Source organism: Rhinoraja longicauda, chromosome 8 (assembly GCF_053455715.1).
Source record: "Rhinoraja longicauda isolate Sanriku21f chromosome 8, sRhiLon1.1, whole genome shotgun sequence".
Taxonomy (NCBI): domain Eukaryota; kingdom Metazoa; phylum Chordata; class Chondrichthyes; order Rajiformes; family Arhynchobatidae; genus Rhinoraja; species Rhinoraja longicauda.
This window is the reverse complement of record NC_135960.1, coordinates 43,762,517-43,787,504: the sequence shown is the minus strand read 5'-3', so window position 1 is coordinate 43,787,504 and position 24,988 is coordinate 43,762,517. Positions and strand designations below refer to the sequence as shown.

The 24,988-nt window shown below is 45.0% G+C and overlaps 1 protein-coding gene across 2 annotated transcripts; it reads left to right on the top strand.

Annotated features, from left to right (window-relative positions):
• Positions 1-4,183: 4,183 nt before the first annotated feature.
• On the top strand, positions 4,184-23,519 carry LOC144595903 (polypeptide N-acetylgalactosaminyltransferase 3-like). 2 transcript variants are annotated; one of them, XM_078403785.1, is made up of 10 exons: positions 4,184-4,683; positions 6,264-6,436; positions 7,288-7,437; positions 7,592-7,826; positions 12,934-13,051; positions 13,604-13,804; positions 14,581-14,712; positions 15,877-15,978; positions 19,474-19,623; positions 22,796-23,519. In XM_078403785.1, exons 1-10 carry the CDS (start codon positions 4,184-4,186, stop codon positions 22,907-22,909), a joined length of 1,875 nt encoding a protein of 624 aa, XP_078259911.1. In that variant the 3' UTR covers positions 22,910-23,519. The 2 variants fall into 2 exon arrangements, with proteins under 2 accessions (XP_078259911.1, XP_078259912.1); XM_078403786.1 differs by having other exon boundaries at positions 4,187-4,683; positions 22,799-23,519.
• The last annotated feature ends 1,469 nt before the right edge of the window (positions 23,520-24,988 follow it).

The following is a 24,988-nucleotide window of genomic DNA, read 5'->3' as shown; positions in this document are numbered from 1 at the left end:
TCGGGCTAAGGGAATCAAGAGATATGGGGAAAAGCTGGAACGAGGCACTGATCATATTGAATGGCGGTGCTGGCTCGAGGGGCCGAATGGCCTCCTCCTGCACCTATTTTCTATGTTACTCCAGCACTTTGTGTCTATCTTTGGTATAAACCAGCATTTGCAGTTTCTTTTTGTTACATTAGGTTTTTCACTGTAGCTCGAAACACATAAACCATCCCTATCCCTGGATCAAGATATAGCTGGTCCCCCAGTGCTGCACTCTCTACATGCCCCCCCTGCAACGGGCCAACAACCATCCCCACAGACGTTGCCCGACCCGCTGAGTTCCTGCAGCACCATGTGTCTTCTGCTGCTCACCACGCTTGCCATGTGCGCTTCTACACACGGGTAGCATTCGGCCTCTCAACAGTGGTATTTGCAAAGGGACAAATGCAGAGAGAGGAGGCGGTGCCTTTAACTCCCCGGCTCGGCCCGGCCCTGCCCTGCCCCACCCACCTGGCGCCGCTGCACGGGGCATGCGTGCTCACCTGGTGCACACACCTGTTCCACCCAGGCGGAAGCCGGGGCGCCCAGCGTGGCAGCGGGCTCCTGGACCAAGGTGGCGCTCCCTCCCTCTCCCCGTCCCAGGGCAATAGTGTGCTCTCTCTCTCTCTCTCTCTCTCTCTCCTGGGACAAGGCTGTGCTCCCCTCTCTCTGTGTCTCTCCCCCCGGGCAATCGTTACACTCTTGGTGAATCACCGTGCACGGTGAATGCATCGACCCTGACTCCCTCATGATCTGTTGTTGACGGGGATTTAATCCCAGCCTTGCAACGCACGGGCGGCCACCCACCCATTGAAACCCCGGCCCGCTGCGGGTTCCCTCTGGGCTCATCCCGTTGTCCGGACAGCGATTCCTGCAAACTGATCCTCACCATTCACTCATCCCAATCCTTGCGGCCACTCCGGACATCCAACACCTCGGGTAGGCTGACTTTTACTGCTGCTTTACTCAAGCAAACTTCGTTCGTGTGCTCAGCGACTTCATGCGTGCTGTTGATCTGTTAAAAAAAAATGTACTGGAGGAACTTGGTGGGTTAGACAGCATCTGTGGGCACACATCAGCACGGATACAGTGCCACTGTATCTATTTTTTAACCCACCTAGGTAGTGGGTTGGGTGGTGGGTGTGGGAGATGTGGGTGGTGGGTAGGTGTGCTGATAGCCAAGGTCAATTGTGACAGGTGAATTTCCCACTAAGGTGTTTTAGACTAGATTGTCTTTCATCTGTCAAAAATGGTTTTCAGTTAAGCCGACATTCCTGTTTAAAAACTTTCATCAAATAGTCTAGTACACATAGAGCATTGGTATATACAAACGTTATCCTGTGGACTGTACAGTCTGAAGAAGGATTCCAACCAGAAACATCACCTATAGTTATTGGTCATGGGGAGAAGGCAGAAGAATGGGGTTGAGAGGGAAAGGTGGATCATCCATGATTGAATGGCAGTGTGGACTTGATGGGCTGAATGGCCCATTTCTGCTCCTATAACTTATGAATGTATGAATTGCTTGTTTTGGTCAGAGATGCTGCCTGACCTGTTGCTGCCCCTCTCTTCCCCTTCCCAGTTCCCCACTGTCTTCCTGTCTCCAACTACATCCTTTCTTTGTCCCGCCCCCTCCCCTGACATCAGCCTGAAGAAGGGTCTCGACCCGAAACGTCACCCATTCCTTCTATCCTGAGATGCTGCCTGACCCGCTGAGTTACTACAACTTTTTGTGATACCTGTTGAATTACTCCGGTATTTTGTGTCTTTCTCCAGACCTGCTGTTTGTGTCCTTATTTTGTAAACCAGCATCTGGAGTTCCTTGTTTCTAGCTGTGCACTATATCATGTACTGTTGCTCGAGTCTGCATGGGCGAGTTGAGCTGAATGCTCTATCTCCAGGCTGTGTGACTCGTTTCTGATTCAATCATCTGCCCTGGTTTAATCCAAGACAATTGTCCTGACTTGCAGAATTACTGTTGCTCACACTAAAGTCAGCAGACCATCATATGTATTCAATAATGTTTCATAACGTACAGAAAGAAATGCAGAATCACTTACACTTTTGTAAACACTTTTATCAAAGACTTATTCCCTGAAACAGATTCATTTGAGATTGAACGTACAAAGCAGATAGAGTCATAGAGTGATACAGGGTGAAAACAGGCCCTTCGGCCCAATTTGCCCACACCTACTGACCAACATGTCCCAGACACCGGCCAATATGTTCAAGCTATGTTTGTAGTGCTTTAATTTGGAGGAAAGTACGTGGCAGAATAAACGTGTAAAAAATAGAGTCAACTTGATTTATGTGATAGTTTGAAGCATTTCTTTTCCTTTTGTTAAATGAACAAACTTTGATCTTGGAATCATAACTCAGCCTGTTGTGTCAAGAGTGTCTTAGCTGAATACAGAAACTGGAAAGTTGAGCTGTAGATTTACATCTCCCATATTGACTTTGTTTACATAACAAAGCACTCAGAAAGCATCGCGAAATAATGGAGAAATACAAAATTGGACTTTGAGGGGTCTTGCATTTAGAAATGTCAGCTTCTAATAGTAGTATTTAAAGTCTTACAAAAACAGACACAAAGAGCTGGACTAACTCAGCGGGTCAGGCAACATCACTGGAGAACGTGGATAGATGACGTTTCGGATCGGGACCCTTCAGACTCTGTCTGAAGAAGGGTCCCGACCTGAAATGTCATTTGTCTGTGTTCACCAGAGGTGTCTCCTGACCTGCTGAGTTACTCCAGCACCTTGTGTGCTTTTTATTTGTAAACCATCAGCTGCACTTCCTTGTTTCTGCATAAAATAATGTTAATTATGTTTGCTTGTTGACCTAAGAATCAATTTGCTACTTGTACTCCATTTGATTTACCTTCCCATCCGTTCCCTCCCACAGGGAGGCTGACACTTTAATGGCTTTTAACAAACTTTTGGATAGGCATCTGGATATGCAGGGAATATAGGGATATGGAGTATGTTCATGTTATGTTCATAATAGATGGTCTTGGTATCATGTTCAGCACAGACATTGTGGGTTGAGGGTCTCTTCTTGTGCTGTACTGTTTTATGTATTCTATGGGGAAGAAGTAATATGAATCGATCCCTTTCTATTGTCCTGCCTATCATGTTGTTCTTCTGTCACTTCAGGTCCAGTGACACCCTTTCATAAAAACATTAAAAATAGGTGCAGGAGTAGGCCATTTGGCCCTTGGAGCCAACATCACCATTCAATATGATCATAGCTCATCATCCAGAATCAGTACCCTGTTCCTGCTTTCTCCACATATCCCTTGATTCTGTTAGCCCTAAGAGCTATATCTAACTCTCTTGAATAACGCTTTCCTTGCTGGGGCCTCTCTCTGCCTGCCACTCTCCTGACCTGATAAGTCAACAATCCATGTTCTCCAGAGATGCTGCCTGACCCGCTGAGTTACTCCAGCACTTTGACTTTTTTGTTGTAATCCAGCATCTGCGGTTCCTTGTTTTGTACTCTGCAGGTCCTGATAGGCTGCTCCAGACCTTCCACCAATCAGTCTGGAGAAGCGTACCAACCCAAACGTTGTTTGTCCATTCCCTCCACAGATGCCGCCTGACCAGAGTTGGGTTTAGTTGGGTTTAGTTACCTGTACACTAGTTCTATTGTACACACAAGGGACAATTTACTGAGGGCCAATTAACCTACAAGCCTGAACATCTTTAGGATGTGGGTGGAAACTGGAGGAAATGGAGAAAACCCACACGGTCACAGGGAGAATGTGCAAACCCCGTACAGACTCCACGTGCAGTCTGGATCGAATTTGGGTCTCTGGCGCTGTAAGGCAGCAACTCTACCGCTGTGCTGCCCTCCAGCACTCTGTGTTTTGCTCGACTCCAGCATCTGCAGTTCCTTGCATCTCCTTTCCATTGGTTTGTTTCACCAGTGAATTTCCAGCATTTGTGGCTTGCCTTGTAGTTTTACATTGTGCTGTAAAATTAGGGAACAGGTCTCCGTCAATGGGGATGAATTGTGCCTGTCTTATGCTTTGTCGTTTTATATTTCAGATTTGAAGCATTCACAGCTTCATGAACATTTCTGTGGACTCCGCGCCTCTGGCAGCTGGATGTTCGTCTAAATTTTGAGGCTGGGTTTCTGGAGTGAGTTATAAAGTGGAATGATGCGTGTGATTGGGAGGCTGTTCCGACGGCGCTACTTGTACTGGAAGATCGTTCTTGCAGCCCTGGTGTTCATCACATTTTTATTTCTGATGCAAAGGGAGGTGGTGGGGACCTCGACACAGGAGCCGTGGCTGAGGGAGATGGTGGTGAGAAAGGACAAGGTGCTGGACATCATGATGGGGGCAGTCAATAACATCAAGGAGGCGATCCCACGAATGCAGATCGGAGCGCCGGTCAGGGAGCAGATGCCCACCCACCTGGGCAAACTCTGCTTGCCCGGCCACTTCACAGCAGCAGAACTAAAGCCGTTCATGGAACGGCCGCGCCAGGACCCAAACGACCCGGGAGCCGGCGGCAACCCCTACCTCACTGACAACCTGACGCCAGAGGAGCAGAAGGAAAAGGATCGAGGAGAAACCAAAAACTGCTTCAACCAGTTTGCAAGTGACCGCATCTCCCTACACCGAGACCTTGGACCAGACACCCGGCCACCAGAGTATGATTACTGTGTCAATTGTGTTTTGCTTTCCCACATTCAGTCTAGTGAAGTCTCCACTTTTCCAATATTCAAAAATAACTCTTTTACTTTCTTCCCAGCTGTTATCGGGCAAGTGAACCATCCAACCAACAGCTAGAGAGCGGTCCTGAGCTACCTTCTACCTCAGCCTATCTTTAATTGGACTTCACTGGACTCCATCTTGCACTAAACATTATTCCCTTTATCCCGCATCTGTACATTGGACGGCTCAATTGTAATCATGTATAGTTGTTCTGCTGACTGGATAGCATGCAACAAAAGGTATTCTTCAACAAATCCTTACCTGCTTTCCTTACCAATCCATAGTTGTCCAGATAATGGGATCTTGTTCTTGTACTGAACAAGAGAGGTGGAGTCAGGCAGCTTTTTGGCACTAAATGCTCCAAGGATGATTGGAAAGTCTGACCGCATTTACAGCTGTTCCTCATTCAACTGGGCAGCCCATCCAAACCCAGAGAATCAACTGTATAGTGTACTCCCTCATTATATTGCAAGACATCTTTCGACGGAAATTTCTGTCAAAGGAAATGCATCAAAACTTGGAGATACAAGAAACTGCAGATTGATTGAATAATTCAGGGTGGAAATAGACCCTTCGGCCCACCAAGTCCACGCCGACCATTGGTCGCATGTTCATACTGGTTCTATGCTCTCCCATGTTCTCATCCTTAAACATAGGGGAGAATTTACAGAGGCCAATTAACCTGCCTGACCTGCTGTTACTCCTGTATCTATGTGTCCATCACATGGAGCTAGCTGACATGGGCCACCTTGGTCAGCATGGGCAAGTTGGGCTGAAGGGCCCGCTTTCTGTGCTGCATCACTCTAGTTTTCTATCATGTGTACCAAGGTACAGCAAAACGTTTTTGTTGCGTGCTATCCAGATAGCAGAAAGACTATACATGATTGCAATCAAGCTGTCCACAATGTGCAGATGCAAGATAAAGGGAATAATGTTTAGTGCAAGATCAGGTCCGATCACAGATGGTCCGAGGATCTCTAATGAGGTAGATGGACCACAGATGGTAGCTCTGAACTGCTCTCTAGTTGTTGATAGGATGGAATTTCCATGTGTCTATTCAAAAGGTCCTAAACACCACTATTGTATCTGCTTCCATCCTCACCCCTGGTAGCACACACCCACCGCACTCTGTGTATAATTTAAAAAATGGAGTGCATCTTTAACAAACATTGGCAGCACAATGGCGCATTGGTAGAGTTGCTACCTTACAGCTCCAGAGACCCGGGTTTGATTCTGACCACGAGTGCTGTATGTATGGAGTTTGTTTGCTCTCCCTGCGACCGTGTGGGATTTCTCTGGGTGCCCCGGTTTCCTCCCACACTCCAAAGATGTTTTGGAGGTTAATTGTAAAATTGTCCCTAGTGTGTAGGATAGTGCTGGTGATCTCTGGTTGCCCAGACTAGGTGGGCTGAAGGGCTTGTTTTCACGTTGGTATCTTTAAATTCTCTAAAGTCTAAACATAACAATTTTTCATCTCGGTAATATCCGTTCCGGGTGTGTTTAATTTCTTCCCCAGATGCATTGAGCAGAAGTTCAAACGATGTCCGTCCTTGCCTACCACGAGTGTGATTATCGTGTTCCACAACGAGGCTTGGTCCACCTTACTGCGAACAGTCTTTAGTGTAATGCACACATCGCCCGCTCAGTTACTAAAGGAAGTAATACTGGTCGATGACGCAAGTACAGATGGTGAGCCTTAGTTTTTATTACCAATTATTTAGGCTTTAGTGATATACTGGAGGTCGGACTGGCCCGTAGTGGGTGCCAGAGGTCGGTCGAGGACGTGTTGCCGAGAACAAAGAGGGACCCGGTGTGATGGGGCCACTGAGATCAGAGGGACCCAGCGTGATGGGGCCACTGAGAACAAAGGGACCCAGCATGATGGGGGCCGCTGAGAACAGAGGGACCCAGCGTGATGGGGCCACTGAGAACAGGGACCCAGCATGATGGGGGCCGCTGAGAACAGGGACCCAGCGTGATGGGGACCACTGAGAACAAAGAAGGACACAGCGTGATGGGGGCCACTGAGAACAGAGGGACCCAGCGTGATGGGGCCACTGAGAACAAAGAGGGGCTGTTGGGGACTAAAATGAATACTTCTGCAGCTTTGTCAGCGCCCTCTGCGTGGTGACTCTTTGCATACTTTGCATATGCAAAACAAAGAATTTCACTGACGTGTCAGGTGTGATAAAGTATCAATCAGTACAGTGTGGAAACAGGCCCTTGGCCCACTGAGGCCGCGCCAACCACCAATGAGGGACAATTGAGGGACAATTTTACTGAAGACCATTATAACTATGATTCTGTTACTATTATGATTACAATGAGCAATTAGATCAATGAACAATATCATAATGAACAATATCTTGGAAATATGTTGATTTAAATTAATTTGATTGGACTGGGGTTGAGAAAGATACAACTTTGCAGATAGTGTAAATGACTTCTACTGTCGTTAATTCCTTGGCTTTTATTCCAGCGGATGCTCATTGAAATAGTTGCAGTTGAGTTGTAAGTTAACAAAATATTTATATCTGCAGATTACTTAAAAGAAGAATTGGATAACTATGTGAAGCCTTTTCAAATAGTGAAAGTTGTTCGTCAATTGGAAAGGAAGGGGTTAATCACAGCAAGATTGATGGGAGCCTCGGTGGCAACAGGAGAGGTCCTGACCTTCTTGGATGCCCACTGTAAGTTTACCAGCTTTTGGAAGCTATTGAAAGGGCAGCAAAGTGGCAGAGCGGTAGAGTTGCTGCCTTGCAGCGCCTGATGCTGTAAGGCAGCAACTCTACCGCTGTGCCAACGTGCTGCCCCTTTTTCTATTGAAGATGTTTCTTTCCCCAGGTGAATGCTTCAATGGATGGCTAGAGCCATTACTGAGCAGGATTGCTGAGAACGACACTGTCGTGGTAAGCCCTGATATCACCAGCATTGATATGAAGACTTTTGCACTGTCAAAACCCAATCCATATGCAAGCCATCATGTCAGGGGTAACTTTGATTGGAGTTTGTCCTTCGGCTGGGAAAGCCTTCCTGACCACGAGAGAAAACTGAGAAGGGATGAAACCTATCCAATAAAGTAAGTTTATTGACATTTTCCAAAACCCCAGATGGCACCTAAGCTAGGCAACTCTTTGTGTGCTAGTCACAGAAGTGGATCTGCAATCACCCATTGCAATCGCTCCACTCTTCTAAATCTCTACTCCAACAGCAGCATTCTTACTTTATTCACATGATTCCCTTTATCATGTATTTGTACACTCTGGACAAGGACACGTATTGTCCTTCCGCTGTCTGGTTAGCACGCAACAAAAGCTTTTCACTCAACCTCGGTACACGTGACAATATACTAATCTCAACTCGATACCATTTTCAATGTTCCCCTCCCCCTCTATATTCCTTCATCTGGCTTCAAAATACTAACATCTGTCCTTATCTCACACCTTTTGTCTTTTTACCTCTGGCCTCTGTCCGATCCTGTGCCTATCAAGACCTCCCACCCCCAACCTCAACTGTATCCACCTATCACTTGCCAGGCTTTGCCCTGCCCCCTCCCCTTCACGATTCTAGCTTTCTCTGCCTCCTCTGCCACAATTGGTGTGAAGAAAGGTCTTGACCTGAAAAGTCATCGATCCATGTTCTCCAGAGATTTTGCCAGACTCGCTGAGTTACTCCAGCAGTTTATGTCTTTATTTTGTAAACCAGCATCTGCAGATCCTTGTTTCTGAAGTTGTGGAATTCGGTACTGAGTCCAGAAGGCTGCCCGACCTGCTTAGTTACTCCAGAAAATTGGTGTCTTTTTTCAACCCTAATTTATCCTCGGGGCACAGTACAACAACTACATTACAAACAATATATGAAATAAAGGAGGTTTCAGGTAGAAATCCTCATTTTGAGCTTGTTGTTAAGGTTAGGGTGTCCATTGAGGTGGATAGTAGCCCAGGAACCTTCTCTAGTTATTGGTAGAATGGTTCAGTTGCTTGATAATTCTCGTGTTTATCCAGATACTTTGTAAATATGGCTTCTCCATCCTTTTGGAAAGTGAGTTCCAGACCCCTGCATTACATTGAATGAGGTTTGTTTGTTCTCAACACCTCTCCAATTCTTTTATCATGTTCATAAGTTATAGGAGCAGAATTAGGCCATTTGGCCCATCTTGTAGTCCGCCATTAAAGCATGGCTGATCTATCTTTCCCTCTCAACCCCATTCTCCTGCCTTTTCCCCATAACCTATGATACCCTTATTATTCAAGAACCTGTCAATCTCCACCTTGAAAATATCAATTTACTGGGCCTCTACAGCCATCTGTGGCAATGAATTCCACAGATTCACCACCCTCTGACTAAAGAAATTCATCCTCATCATCTTTTTAAAGGTATATCCTTGCATTAATGGAAACATCTTCTCCACATTCACACCATCCAGGCCTTTCACTATTTACTAAGATTCAATGAGGTTCCCCCGCATCCTTCTTCATTCCAGTGAATGCAGGCTCAGTGCTTTCAAAAAACTCATCATATGTTAACCCACTCATTCCTGAGATAATTCTCATTATTCTCTTCTGGACCCTCTCCAATGCCAGCACATCCTCCCTCAGATATGTGGCCCAAAACTCTTGTAAATCTTTCTCTTATTTTTATCTTCTCAATTTACATTTCAATGGTTCAGTGGTTTCTTTATTATCATGTGCTGCCAGGTCTCAAGGGCCGGGAAACAGAAAAATAGGTGGAGGAGTAGGCCATTTGGGCCTTTGAGCCAGAACCACCATTCAATATGATCATGGCTGATCATCTAAAATCAGTACACCGTTCTTGTTTTTCCCCCATATCCCTTGATTCCTTTAGCCTTAAGAGCTAAATCTAACTCTCTCTTTAAAACGTCCAGTGAATTGGCCTCCACTGCCTTCTGTGGTAGAGAATTCCACAGATTCACAACTCTCAGGGTGAAGAAATGTTTCCTCATCTCAATCCTAAATGGTCTACCCCTTATTCTTAAACCATGACCCCCCTCGTTCTGGACTCCCCCAAGGTCAGGAACATTTTTCCCGCATCTAGCCTGTCCAATCCTTTAAGAATTTTATATGTTTCTATAAGATCCCCTCTCAACCTTCTGAATTCCAGCAAATACAAGCCCAGTCGACTCATTCTTTCATCATATGTCAGTCCCGCCATCCCGGGAATTAACCTGATGAACCTACGCTGCACTCCCTCAATAGCAATAATGTTCTTCCTCAAATTAGGAGACCACAATTGCACACAATACTCCAGGTGCGGTTTCACCAGGGCCTTGTACAACTGCAGTATGACCTCCTTGCTCCTAAACTCAAATCCTCTCGCAATGAAGGCCAACATGCCATTAACTTTCTTCACTGCCTACTGTACCTGCATGCTTACTTTCAGTGACTGATGTACAAGGATACCCAGGTCTCGTTGCACCTCCCCTTTTACTAATCTGACATCATTCAGATAATAATCTGCCTTCCTGTTCTTGCCACCAAAGTGGATAATCTCACATTTATCCATATTATACTGCATCTGCCATGCCTCTGCCCACTCACCCAACCTATCCAAGTCACCCTGCAGCCTCATAGCATCCTCATCGCAGCTCACACTGCCACCCAACTTTGTGTCATCCACAAATTTGGAGATGTAACATTTAATTCCCTCGTCTAAATCGTTAATATATATTGTAAATAACTGGGGTCCCAGCACCGAACCTTGTGGCACCCCAATAGTCGCTGCCTGCCATTCTGAAAAGAACCCGTTAATTCCTCTTTGCTTCCTGTCTGCCAACCAGTTCTCTATCCATATCAATACCCTACCCCCAATACCATGTGCTCCAATTTTGCACAATAATCTCTTGTGTGGGACCTTGTCAAAGGCTTTTTGAGTCCAGATACACCACATCCATTGACTCTCCCTCATCCATTCTACTAGTTACATCCTCAAAATATTCCAGATTAGTCAAGCATGATTTTCCCTTCATAAATCCATGCTGACTTTGACCGATCCTGTCATTGCTTTCCAAATGCGCTGCTGTAACATCTTTAATAATCAACTCAAGCATCTTCCCCACTACCAATGTAAGGCTAACTTGTCTATAATTCCCGTTTTTTTCTCTCCCTCCGTTCTTAAAAAGTGGAGTTACATTGGCTACCCTCCAGTCCACAGGAACTGATCCAGAGTTGAAAGAACATTGGAAAATGATCACCAATGCATCCACGATTTCTAGGGCCACGCCCTGGAGTACTCTGGGATTCAGACCATCAGGCCCTGGGGATTTATCTGCCTTCAGTCGCAACAGTTTACCTAACACCATTTTCTGACTAATGTGGATTCCAGTTCACCCCTCCCACTAGATCTTCGTTCCCCTAGTATTTCTGCGAGATTGTTTGTGTCTTCCTTTGTGAAGACAGAACCAAACTACTCGTTTAACTGTTCTGCCATTTCCTTGTTTCCCATTAAAAATTCACCTGTCTCTGATTGTAAGGCACCTACATTTGTCTTCACTGATTTTTTCCTTTTTATCTAAAGAAGCTTTTAGAGTCAGTTTTTATATTCCTTGCAAGCTTTTTTCCATGCTCTTTTTTCCCCCCCTTGTAATTAAACCCTTTGTTGTCCTCTGAGTTCTAAATGTCTCCCAGTACTCCGGTTTGCTGCTTTCTCTGGCCAATTTATATGCTTTGTCCTATCTTTGATTACGGTTGAGCTGCCTTCCCCGTTTTATTTTTTTGCCAGACAGGGATGAACAATTTTTGGTGTTGCAAATCTTTGCCATTGCATCTCCACCGTCAACACTTTAAGTATAATTTGCCAGTCTATCCTACCCAATTCCCATCTCATACTTCAAAGTCTCCTGAGCTATAGGGTGAGGTTGAGCAGGCTTGGACTTTATTTCTTGGAGCGCAAGTAGCTGAGGGGTGATCTTATGAAAGTTTATAAAATCATGAGGGGATAGATAACGTAAATGTACAGAATCTTTTGCCCAGTAGGGGAATTGAAAACCAGAGGAGTCAGGTGTGGATTCGTCAATGACCACTGTCCGCAGAAGACTTCATGAACAGAAATACAGAGGCTGCACTAGAAGGTGCAAACCACTGGTTAGCCGCAAAAATAGTATGGTCAGGTTACAGTTTGCCAAGAAGTACTTAAAAGAACAACCACAGTTCTGGAAAAAGATCTTGTGGACCAATGAGATGAAGATTAACTTATATCAAAGTATGGAGGAGAGAAGGTACTGCCCAAGATCCAAAGCATACCTCCTCATCAGTGAAACACGGTGGTGGGGGTGTTATGGCCTGGGCATGTATGGCTGCTGAAGGTACTGGCTCACTTATCTTCATTGATGATGCAACTGCTGATGGTAGTAGCATAATGAATTCTGGTGTATAGACACATCCTATCTGTTCAAGTTCAAACCAATGCCTCAAAACTCATTGGCCAGAGGTTTATTCTACAGCAAGACAATGATCCCAAACATACTGCAAAAGCTACAAAGGAGATTTTTAAAGCTAAAAAATGGTCAATTCTTGAGTGGTCAAGTCAATCACCCGATCTGAACCCAATTGAGCATGCCTTTTATATGCCGAAGAGAAAACTGAAGGGGACCAGCCGCCAAAACAAGCCTAAGCTGAAGATGGCTGTAATACAGGCCTGGCAGAGGATCACCAGAGAAGACACCCAGCAACTGGTGATGTCCATGAATCGCAGACTTCAAGCAGTCATTGCATGCAAAGGATATGCTACAAAATACTAAACATGAGTACTTTCATTTACATGACATTGCTGTGTCCCAAACATTATGGTGCTTTGAAAAGGGGGAACTATGTATAAACACTGCTGTAATTTCTACATGGTGAAACCAAAATGTATAAAAATGGCCTTTATTAAAATCTGACAATGTGCACTTTAACCACATGTGGTTTTTTTCTATTACAAATCTCAAATTATGGTGTACAGAGGCAAATACATAAATGACGGGTCTTTGTCCCAAACATTATGGAGGGCACTGTATCTATGTAGGGTTATTAGGACATATCAAGCACCCTAGCAGTTGCAACCTTGAGCTCACAGCAGTTCATTGTCACTGTGTTTAGCAGACCTGTTCTCCAGTTAACGGCCTTATTTTATTAACCTAGCCCCATCAATTCTTCGCTGAGATATTGTCACTTTCTCTCACTCTGCAGGTCGCCAACATTTGCTGGTGGCCTCTTTTCCATCTCCAAGAAATACTTTGAATATCTAGGTACCTACGATGACCAGATGGAAATATGGGGTGGTGAGAACATAGAAATGTCTTTCAGGGTAAGTGTTTGGTTTATGCTTTTTTTGTTGTTGTTATGCATTAGACACCCAAGTTGGAGTATTTCGAAGCCTCATTAAGGCTATTCCTTTGTGACTATCTTTTATCTAATATAATAATAATTTTGTCGTGGCGCAGTGGTAGAGTTGCTGCCTTACAACACCAGAGATCCAGGTTCAACCCTCACTACAGGTGCTATCTGTACGGGTTTGTATATTCTCCCCGTGATGGCGTGAGCAGTTACAGGTTTGAAGGTTAATTGGTTTTGGTAAAATTGTAAATTGTCCCTAGTGTGTAGGATAGTGCTAATGTACGTGTTAGTGTTAGCACTAATGTACGGGATAGTGCTAGTGCTAGTGTTCGCTGGTCAGCTCAGACTCGGTGAGCTGAAGGGCCTGTTTCCACACTGTATCTCTGAAGTCTAAAGACGTCTTCCTCAGTCTCGACCCGAAACGTCACCCATTCCCTCTCTCCCGAGATGCTGCCTGACCTGCTGAGTTACTCCAGCATTTTGTGAATAAATCGGCGTCTTTTAATTTCTGTTTCAATAACAGGTCTGGCTGTGTGGCGGGCAGTTAGAGATACTGCCTTGTGCTGTCGTGGGTCATGTCTTTCGCTCCAAAAGCCCCCACTCCTTCCCCAAAGGTAATCAAGTAATTGCCCGCAACCTGGTGCGGCTGGCAGAGGTGTGGATGGGGGAGTACAAGCAGATCTTTTACAGGCGCAACAATCAGGCACTGCAGATATTTAAAGAGGTAGGTGGAATTGTGAGCTTTGTCAGCTTGACAGGGGAGGGGCATGGGGTGGGGGGGGTGGGGGACAAAGCCTGGTTAGTGATAAGATGATACAGGTGGAGGTGGTGGGGTGATGAGAAGGATTGTAAGATGTGAAGCCAGAGGAGGGATTGATAGTCATACAGCGTGGAAACAGACCCTTAAGCCCAACATACCCACATCAACCAACATGCCCCATCTACACTAGTCCCACCTGCCTGCGTTTGAAACACCTGCCATGTTCTCCAGAGTTACTGCTTGACCTGCTAAGTTACTACAACACTTTGTGTGCTTTTTGCTCAACGTCCATGCCACTGGCTGGTAAGCTACGCAAGCAGAATATGAGGTGCTGTTCCTCCAGTTTGCATGTGGCCTCGCTCTAGGAATGTAGGAGGCCCAGGACAGAAAGGTCAGTGTGGGAATGGGAAGGGGTTAAAATGGTTGGCATCCGGGAGATCCAGCAGGCCTAGCGTGTGTCGAGTGAAACGGTCGCCGAGTCTACGTTTGGTCTTGCCAATGTACAGGAGCCCACATTGGTTGTGGGTTAGGGGAGGCGTGAGGTGGGCTAGGTAGATTTTACCTAAAATTGGAGAATTCAATGTTCATACCGCTGGGTTGTAAGGTACCCAAGAGGAATATAAGGTGCTGTTCCCCCAGTTGGTGTGTAGCCTGACTCTGGCAATGGAGGAGGCCCAAGGCAGAGATTGGTATGGGGATGCGAGTACAAATGGTCATAGTATCTAATTGTTTTTAAACAGAAATCTTACGGAGACATTACCAAAAGGCTGGAGGTGAAACAACGTCTGCAATGTAAGAACTTCACTTGGTATCTCAAGAATGTTTATCCAGAGGTATATATCCCTGAGTTATATCCTCAACACTTCGGTGCTGTAAGTACTTTTTTCTATGCTAAGTATAAGACAAGACATGGATGTTTAGCATTTGTTTGAGTGTTGAATCAATGGTCTATAATTTGTTTTGCTAAGTAGATATTTACATAGTTAGCTGCTCAGTAGTGCATACTGGTAGCATAGATGGGGAGATCGTATATTTAGGGGGGTGATTCTGGGACGTCAGAACTAACTGTTGAGCCTTCCTGAGGTGTCATGGGTCTAACTCAATGAAACTCCAGTGAAGGAAGCTGCCCATTTGATAACCCCAATGATATACTGGCATCTACACGCCTAGTTATTGTTGTCCCATAGTTTAACTGTGTAAAGGCATCGGGTTTCTTGGTTAAACATTTAGCTTGTGTGTTTGTCAACATGTGGAGAGCTTATTACTGAATATGGAGTTAGTTTGTGTCCCATAGCATAAGTGTGTCTAAGCAGTTTAGATACTACTTTGGCATTGGGTTTGGTTTTCATGGTTGAGCCCTTATCCTGGTGTTATAGCATGTAATTTGTGTTTTAATAATAACTCTAAACATACTGCAAAGAAATTTTCCATTCACAAGAATTATCAGTCTGGCCAGTTTGTTTGCAGTTTGGATACCTGAGAATTGGAATTTCTTTAAATCATTGCCTTATGGCACAGTGGTACAGTGGTAGTTACTGCCTCACAGTGCCAGATACCTTGGTTCAATCCTGACCTCAGATGCTATCTGTATGGAATTTGCATGAACTCCCTGTGACCACAGAGATTTTCTCTGGATGCTTTAGTTTCCTCCCACATTCCAAAGACATGCAGGTTTGTAAGTTAATAGGCTTATGTAAATTGTCCCTAGTGTGTAACAGTCTAGCAAACTAGTGTGAACGGGTGATCGCTGGTGGGCGCTTACTGGTGGAGCCTGTTTCTCTAAACAAAACCAAATATTTCCATCTTCCCAATTTGAAAACCTTTTACACTCATAATTACATCATAGCTTTATAGTTTCAATAATTTCAATTAAATGTCTTCAACTGAAATCTAAGCTATTTTAACGGTTAATATTTATCCGTTTGAATTAAACGCCCTGTTCTATTGATCTAAAAAGTAATTTACAAAATTTGTTTAGTCGATCAAAATGTAGTGCGGTTCCACACTGACTTGTTGTTTCCCACCTTCAATTGCAGATTAGAAATGTTGGTTCCGGGACCTGTCTTGATGCTGGGGAAAATAATGTGGGTGGAGCGCACATAATAATGTACACATGCCATGGACTTGGGGGAAACCAGGTAAGAATATTTAATACGAAAACGAGGAACTGCAGATGCTGGTTTACAAAACAAGACACAAAGTGCTGGAGTAACTCAGCGGGTCAGGCAGCATCTCTGGAGAACATGGACAGGTGACATTTTGGATCGGGACCCTTCTTGAAACTGATTTCAAGACTGAATGTTGAAAAATTTGGTTAAGTTTGAAGACTTGAACCGTTGCCTGTCAATCCCTCCAAAGATGCTGCCATAACCCTTTGAGTTCTTCCAGCACTTTGTGTTTTTGCTTGCATTGATTCAGTCTTGGGTAGCTTTGGAGAAACCACATTTGGATGATCTCCTGAATATCAGGTTAATAACTATTTGGCAGCCAAATTGCAAATTTGTTTCAGATTACTTTTCAAATGTTCTCAAGGTACACTCCCAGTTGGAAATGTGCTCAGACAAGTTGAGCAGTGACTACATCTATTCCCAATGCTCAAAATTACTCGCATATTAAATAATAATACTAATTTTGGTAATGCATTTGAGACTGGGAAAAACTGCGGGACATCTTTAGAATCACAGCATGGAAACAAGCCCTCATCCTAACACATCCATGCCAACCAGCATGCTCCGTCTACACTAGTCCCACCTGCCTGCTTTTGGCCCTTTTCCCTCTAAACCTTTCCCATTCATGTCCAAGTATCTTTTAAATCGTACTTTTATACCTGCCTCAATCATGCTGGGCTTGTTGTTCAGATGTTTTTGCGATTTCGATTTAAAACCTTTTTCTCAAGCTTTTTCCTTTCTGCAAAAGAAATATGGACAGTTGAGTAGGAAAAGTGTGAAAGAGTGTAATTCAGCGTTTTTAGATCATGAGCCTTTAGAGGAAAGACAAATTCGTAGAAACCAAAACATGGAGGAGATGGTGATCCAGAGATTTAGTTTGAGTCTTTGTTTTTCGAGATACAGTGTTGAAACAGGCCCCTAGGCCAATAAAGAAAACACACAACAAAGATCAGGCAAGACAATCAAGATTTATTTAAGAGCTTTAAATACGGCGATCGCTGGGAGCAATCTAGCAGATCGTTCACTGAACAAAGATTCATATGAACCTTATATACAGAATCTCCCTATGATGTGTTGTTTACTGTTGCAAGCACAAGCATTTTTTCTTCTTCAGAATGGTCTTAGTATTAAATTATAAATCAGGCACCTCTCAAGGACACAGATGAACAAATGTAACTCAATCCCACACCACGGCAGATAAACACATGTCCTCTTACCCTTTTGACTTCATTTTATTATTTTATGATTGCCATTTGTCCTTTCACAGGCCACCGAGTCTGTACCAACCAACCATAACCCCTACACTAGTCCTACCTTACACTTGTACTCATTTTATGCACGGTTCGAGACGGGTAACATCACCCCTAGCTCGCCGTCTAAAAACAACACCGACGGGGCGCTGGGTAGCGAGGCTGGAGGGGATGTGCCGGGGCACACACGCCGGGGATGTGCACACATTCTCGGTGTCCAAGCACGACGTGAGGAGGGCTCTGACGCGTGTGAACACGAGGAAAGCTGGAGGCCCAGATGGTATATCTGGGCGAGTACTAAAGTCTTGTGCTACTCAGCTTGCTCCAGTGCTCACCACAATATTCAACCTCTCCTTGGCAAAGTCCGTGGTCCCTGCATGCTTCAAAAGATCCATCATTGTACCGGTGCCAAAGAATGCCTCTCCAGCGTGTTTAAATGACTACCGACCAGTGGCCCTCACCTCGGTTGTCATGAAATGCTTCGAGAGGCTAATCAAGAAGCACATCTGTGCCCTCCTTCCTCGCAGCATGGACCCACTGCAGTTCGCATACCGTCCGAACAGGTCCACGGATGATGCGGTCTCCCAGGTTCTGCACACCGCTCTCTCTCATCTGGACAGCCAGGGGGGCTATGTGAGGATGCTGTTCATTGACTTTAGTTCAGCTTTCAACACAATAGTCCCCAGCAGACTGGCTGAGAAGCTGCTGGAACTGGGGCTTAGCACCCCTCTGTGTGCCTGGGTCCTGGACTTTCTCACCGCCAGGCCCCAAGTGGTCAGGATGGGGGAACACACATCTAGCTCCTGAACATAGGATCCCCCCAGGGTTGCGTCCTTAGCCCCCTACTGTACTCCCTGTACACACATGACTGTGTGGCCAGGTTCAGCTCAAACTCCATCATCAAGTTTACTGATGACACAGTGGTGGTGGGCCGGATCTCCGACAACGATGAGAAGTGGCTGATCTGGCACTCTGGTGTCAGGACAATGGCCTCCTCTAGAATGTCACTAAAACTAAGGAGCTGATTGTGGACTTTAGAATGGCTCAACATCCAAGGACGTACACGCCACTGGAGATAAATGGGTCTACTGTGGATAGGGTGAGCAGCTTTAAATACTTGGGAGTCCACATCACAGAGGATCTGACATGGGCAACACACTTTGCCGCACTGGTGGGTAAGGCAAAGCAGCGCCTTTACCACCTCAGACAGCTGAGGAAATTCAGAGTGTCTCTGAGGATCCTTCAGTGCTTCTACTCTGGGGCTGTAGAGAGCATCCTGTCCGGCAACATCACAGTCTGGTTTGGGAACAGCTCTGCCCAGGACAGGAAGGCCCTGCAGAGAGTAGTGCATTCGGCAGAACGCACCATGGGAACTACACTCGTCCCCCTGCAGGACCTATACATCAGGAGGTGTAGATCGAGAGCAAGCAAGATTATGAGGGACCTCTGCCACCCCAGCAACGGACTGTTCCAGATGCTACGGTCAGGCAAACGCCTCCGCTGTCACGCTGTGAAAACGGAGAGGATGAGACGGAGTTTCTTCCCACAGGCCATCAGGACTGTTAACTTTTATAACTCCAGGGACTAAATTTTGTCTTCTCTATATTAACTTTATTATATGCTGTAACTGTAATTCTTTTTGTGCACAATCCACAGGCATTGCCACTTTCATTTCATTGCACATCGTGTATGTGTATATGACAAATAAAATTTGACTTGACTTGACTTGACTAGAGGGAATTCACAGAGGGACAATGAAACTGCCAACCTGCATATCTTCAGCATGTGGGAGGAAACCTGAGCAGCCAGAGACAACCCACACAGTCACAGGGAGAATATGCAAACTCCACACAGTCAGAATTGTACCCAGGTGTCTGGCACTGTAAGGCAGCAACTCTACCGCTGTGCCACTGCGCTGCCCGATAATGCAGAGCAAAGATGATCATCACCTTTGTGGTTCTGATTTTTATTTTGGTCCTGAACAAAATGTATCCCATCAGCCGAGCTCCCCCCTTAATCACATCTATTTTGGCGATTCCTACGCCAATTATCAAGCTTGATTTCCAAGAGCAGCACAGAGGCCCAGCGGGTAGAGTCGCTGCCTCACAGCGCCAGAGACCCGGGTTCGATCCTGACTCGGGTGCTGCAAGATAACTCAGCTTGCCTTCAATTACATAATGAATGCATACTCATTGACTCTTGTTATTCTTTTCAGTACTTTGAATATAGCTCATTGCATGAAATTCGTCATAATATCCGGAAGGAATTGTGTGTTCATAACTTAGACGACATTGCTTATCTGAAGCAATGTACTTACAAAGGTTCAAACAGCGCTGTCTCAGGAGAGCAGATTTGGGAAAACCAGGTAATCAACTCACAATCAACAGATTGTAACTCAAACATTATGTACTTTTAAATTATGTTGAAGATTATGCAGCAAACCCATTTCAAATGATTTCCAGCTCCCCAGTTATGTTGTAAAACCATGTGCGATATTACAGTGGTTTGACTAATATATTTTTTAGTTTAGTTTAGAGATACAGCGAGGAAACAGGCCCTTCGGCCCACCGAATCTGCGCCTACCAGCGACCACCGCATGCACTAGCACTATCCTACACACTAAGAACAATTTGCAGTCTTTACTGAAGCCAATTAACCTACAAGCCTGTACATCTTTGGAGTATGGGTGATCATGGGGAGAGCGTATAAACTTTGTACATTCAGCACCTGTAGTCAGGATCGAACCTGGGTCTCCGACGCTGTATAAACAGCAACTCTACTGCCATGCTGCCACGCCACCCCAATATGATGAGCTAAAGACTACATCTTGCATTGTCAAATCCTAAGAGATCACTAATGATTAAAGTAGAAAGAAAAAAGAAGTAAGCTTTAACATACACAGGCATGGCAGCACTGGGCCTGCACTCCTGGAGTTTAGAGGATGAGGGGGGACCACATTGAAACTTACCAAATAGTGAAAGACCTGGATAGAGCGAATGTGGAGATAGGGTTGCCAACTATCTCACTCCGTAATACGGGACAAGGTGACATAACCGCCCCACGTAACCTCACCCAGCCAGCGGCCCCATGCTTCCACTCCACCAATGGCGGCTGCCCGGGCCGGGAGGCGGGTTGCTACGCAATCAGCGAGGTCATAAAATCCCGGGTTAAAACACCGGGCAGCTCTCTCGGTGTTGGTGGCGCCGGCTGCACACCATGTTCCCATTGGGGCAGCTCGGCCCCCTGTTCCTCCTGCACCTCCCTCTCTTGCGAGTCGGGCTCGCCCGCTTCAACCACAAACTCCTCCGGCATTGTGTGCAGGTTTACCAAGGACGCTGCCTTTGTCTGTAAGTTTTGGGGAGGGGAAAGGAATCAAAAAACCCGGAGACCCCGCCCACCCAACCAAACATGCCCTCCAAGACAGCAGAGTCTAGCTCGGTTTACCGGCTGCCACAAGGAATTAAACCGCACTGTCAATGGGGAACCCGCGATTAGGGTCAAAGAATTGTTCAGTTTCTGACTGTTTTTTGTGGATTGGATGAATTCCCGCAGGTTTAAGCAATTTAAGTGGATTGTAACCCCGCTATGTGACTTGGAAGCACTGATTTAATGTTACTCCCTTGAGGAAGCACTGATTTAATGTTACTCCCTTGAGGAAGCACTGATTTAATGTTACTCCCTCTCCAGCTCCACCATACACATGGAGCAGGCGCTGGCCAAGATGGCAAGGGCATGATGTATTTCCTGCCCGTACTCTGCAGTGATCCCCATTTGTACTTTAGAAACCACCTTCCGACCTTTACACAAGGAGTCACAATGCTCCACTATCCGACTGAAAGTGATTTGGGAATGACAAGCGGTCGCCAACTCGAAACATTAACTCCGTTTCTCGTTCTGACCCGCTGAGCTTTTCCCCGCGGCATTTCTGTTAAATTTTACACTGAGTTAGCCCAAACTTGGACATTTAAACCCGGGATTTTAAGACCTCGCTGATTATTACTACATTTTGTTGCGATTTCTGGGATCCCCTAACAGAGGTTGCGTAGCAACCTGCCACCCGGCCCAGGCAGCCGCCATTGGTGGAGCGAGGGACGTGGCCGCTGGCTGGGTGAGGTCACTCTTTGTCCCTTATTTGGGAGTGAAGAAGTTGGCAACCCTACTAATACGGGACAAGGACAGTCCCGTATGGGACAAACCAATTTAGCCCAAAATACGGGATGTCCCGGCTAATACGGATCAGTTTCCGACCCTATGTGGAGGAGAGGATGTTTCCACTCATGGAAAAGTAGGCCAGAGGGTAGAGCCTCAGAATAAAAGGATGGACCTTTAGAAAGGCGATGAGGAGGAATTTCTTCAGTCAGGATGGTGAATCTGTGCAATTCATTGCCACAGATGGCGGTGGAGGCCGTCATTAGGTATTATTAAAGCGGAGATTGACAGATTCTTAATTAGTAAGGGTGTCACCGTTATGCGGAGAAGGCAGGAGAATGGGGTTGAGAGGGAAAGATAGATCAGCCATGATTGAATGGCTGAGTAGACTTGATGGGCTGAATGGCCTACTTCTACTCCTCTGACATATGGACTTATGTCCTAGATAAGTGTAAGTGGAGGCTGTTTTCAGTTAAGGCTGGAATTAACATGAAACGATTGGATCTCCAAAGCAAGTTGTAAAGGGTGCAGAGAAAATCTACGAGGATGTTGGCAGGACTTGGGGGTCTGAGCTATAGGGAGAGATTGAGAAGACTGTGACTCTATTCCTTGGAGTGCAGGAGGCTGATCATGAGAGGAATAGATAAGGTGAATGCAGTCAGAGTAGGGGAATCATGAACCAGAGGACATAGGTTTAAGGTGAGAGGGAAAAGATTGAATAGGAACCTGAAAGGAAACCTTTTTACACAAAGGGTGGCAAGTATATGGAGGTAGTTGAGGAGGTAGTTTAAGAAACATCTGGATAGGCACATGGATAGGATAGGTTTGGAGGAATATGAGCCAAACGCAGGCAGGTGGGACTAGTAATAGATGGGCATGTTGGCTGGCGTGGGCAAGTTGGCCGGGGATGTTTCCACGCTGTATGACTCTTAAGTAGTTGAAGAATGGAAGTCTAAGCACGACTGGCATTCATCTATGGGATCGATGCATCAGGGAGAGACGAGATCAAACTGGGAGCAACATTGCCCGTGGTCCCAGTGCCGTGGCTCTTTGTGGAAATGCCAGATGAAGATGCTGTGAATGATGATCCATGTGCTTATCTAAAAGACTCTTAAACGCCACTTGCGTATCTGCCTCCACCACTGCGACTGTTCAATAGGAATGCCTATACTCGACTAAAATATCTTGTGAATTGTTTAATTCCGCATGAGTTACCAAAGTAAAATATTTCAATATTTATTACTGACGGCACTATTAAAATCACTAAGATGTACTTGCATGGACATTGGCTCAGAATGTGTTGGGTTTCCAAAGACAGTTGTAGTTATCACCATTAATAATAAAAAGATATTGCAGGTTTATCTTTCATGCGTTATTTTGTATTACAGGAGATGCATCTTGTAAATCGAGTTTCAAATAAGTGTTTAACGGCACGAGGTAAACACCCCAACTTGGTTCCCTGCGATCCTTCCGATCAACACCAACAGTGGATCTTTAGCTAGCGGGCAAGGTCAGTCGGCCCTGAACCAATGAAGCTCAAGTCCAAATTATTGCAGCAGGAATTTTTGCACAGTTTTGAAAGGCACAAAAACATGCAGGTTTATACAATGGAAATATTTTTCAGACATTTTTAAAGTTTGTAGTAAAGCAAATTGCACTTGAATGTGTTAGACGGTGATAAGGTAACCTTCCGATATCTTATAGCAATGGACATTTTTTTAATCAATTTATATTTTTTATTATTCCAATACTCAATGATGAATTTGGAGAACATGTGAGATTTTATACAGTTGGTGATTGTGTATGCTGGTCACATTTTAACAGGTGAATGAGGGGCAGAATAAATTCTGCTTATTTTTTGAAGAATAATTTACTTGAGGATTTTACTGTGGTATATATTTTGGGGAATGATTTAGGGATGTATTGGGAAGATTGTTTTTCCTTTCATTAAAACTGCAAAGAGCTGTATTTATAAAACAAAAGTACAGAAAGAGGATTGTAAGGTATCTCTTTCTTAGACTGTCCATTATTTCATCTTTATTGGTGCGATGACATTTCTTTAATAAAGTATGTGCCAAGGGTTGGATTATTGCTGCTATCTCATCTTGAAGTTTGACAATTTTTGAGATTGAAATGTGTTTATAATTCAGGAAATTTGGTTGTAAGGATCTTCTGTGCAGGGGTAATCAAATTTATTTCATGTAATGTCAAGTAATTTTTCAACAATATTTATAATATTTTTCCAAACTCTGCTCCAATAAAAATTGTTAATTGTCAGTGTTAGCGTTTTGTTGCGTGTTATCCAGTCAGCGAAAAGACTATACGACGTATACATAATTACAATCAAGTCACCCACAGTGTTCAGATATAGGACACTCTAGATAAAGGGTATAATGTTTTTGGCAAGGTAAAGTCCGATTAAAGATAGGTCACAATGCTGGTTAAATTGAATTGTCATCTGTCCATTCCCTCCACAGATTCTGCCTGACCCGCTGAGTTCCTCCAGCACTTTGTGTTTTGTTCTAGATTCCAGCGTCTGCAGTTTCCTCTCTCTCTCTCTCGTGGGTCATCCATCTCTGTGGGTTGAGGAAAATGCTGCTTATGTTTCATAAATGTTTTGCAAAGTGATTGAGCAGTTTATGCAATTTGTAGAATTGGCCAAATCACCCTGGAAAATAGGGTGAGATAACAGAGGATGTCTTTATTTAAGAGAAATGTACCTTTGGATCTGCACCAATTGTGTATTTGCTGATTGACTAATACCCATCACTGTCTATTTCTCTTCTTCCCCTTTCTCCTGACTAGTCTGAAGAAGGGCTTTGACCTGAGACGTCACCCATTCCTTCTCGCCAGAGATGTTGCCTGTCCCGCTGAGTTACTCCAGCTTTTTGGGTCCACTTCTCTCTTGCTACACAAAGCAACTTCTAGCTCCAAGCAGCCCTACTCTTTTGAAAAACACTCTTTCTCTGCATACCTTCTTGTTAAATGTGTTGCAAATATACTATCCTGCAGCCACTTATGATCTGTACATCCCGCCAGTACCGAGAAAACGAATCGGCTGGTGGCCCCTAACTTCACAGCAGAATAAATATATTAAAAAGTCTGAAGAACCCAAAACATCACCAGTCCATGCCTTCCAGGGATGCTGTCTGACCCGCTGTTACAGTTATATACAGCGTGGAACCAGGCCCTTGGGCCCAAATCATCCATGCCAACCAAGATGCCCCATCTACACTAGTCCCAGTTGCCCATATCCCTCTAAAACTTTCCTGTCCACGTGCCTTTTAAATGTTGTTATAGTACCTGCCTCCACTACGTCCCACCTCTGGCAGCTTGTTGCATATACCTACCACCCTCTGAGTGAAAATGTTGCCCCTCAGATTCCTATTAAATCTTTCCCCTCGCACCTTAAGCCTGTGTCCTCTGGTTCTCAGTTCCCCAACCTTAGGTAAAATACCTTACTCCGGTCCTGACTACAGGTGCAATCACCCTTTCCATTCCCCTTATGATCCAATACACGTCAATAATATCACCCCTCAGCCTCCTGTGCTCCAAGGGATAAAGTCCTAGCCTGCCCAACT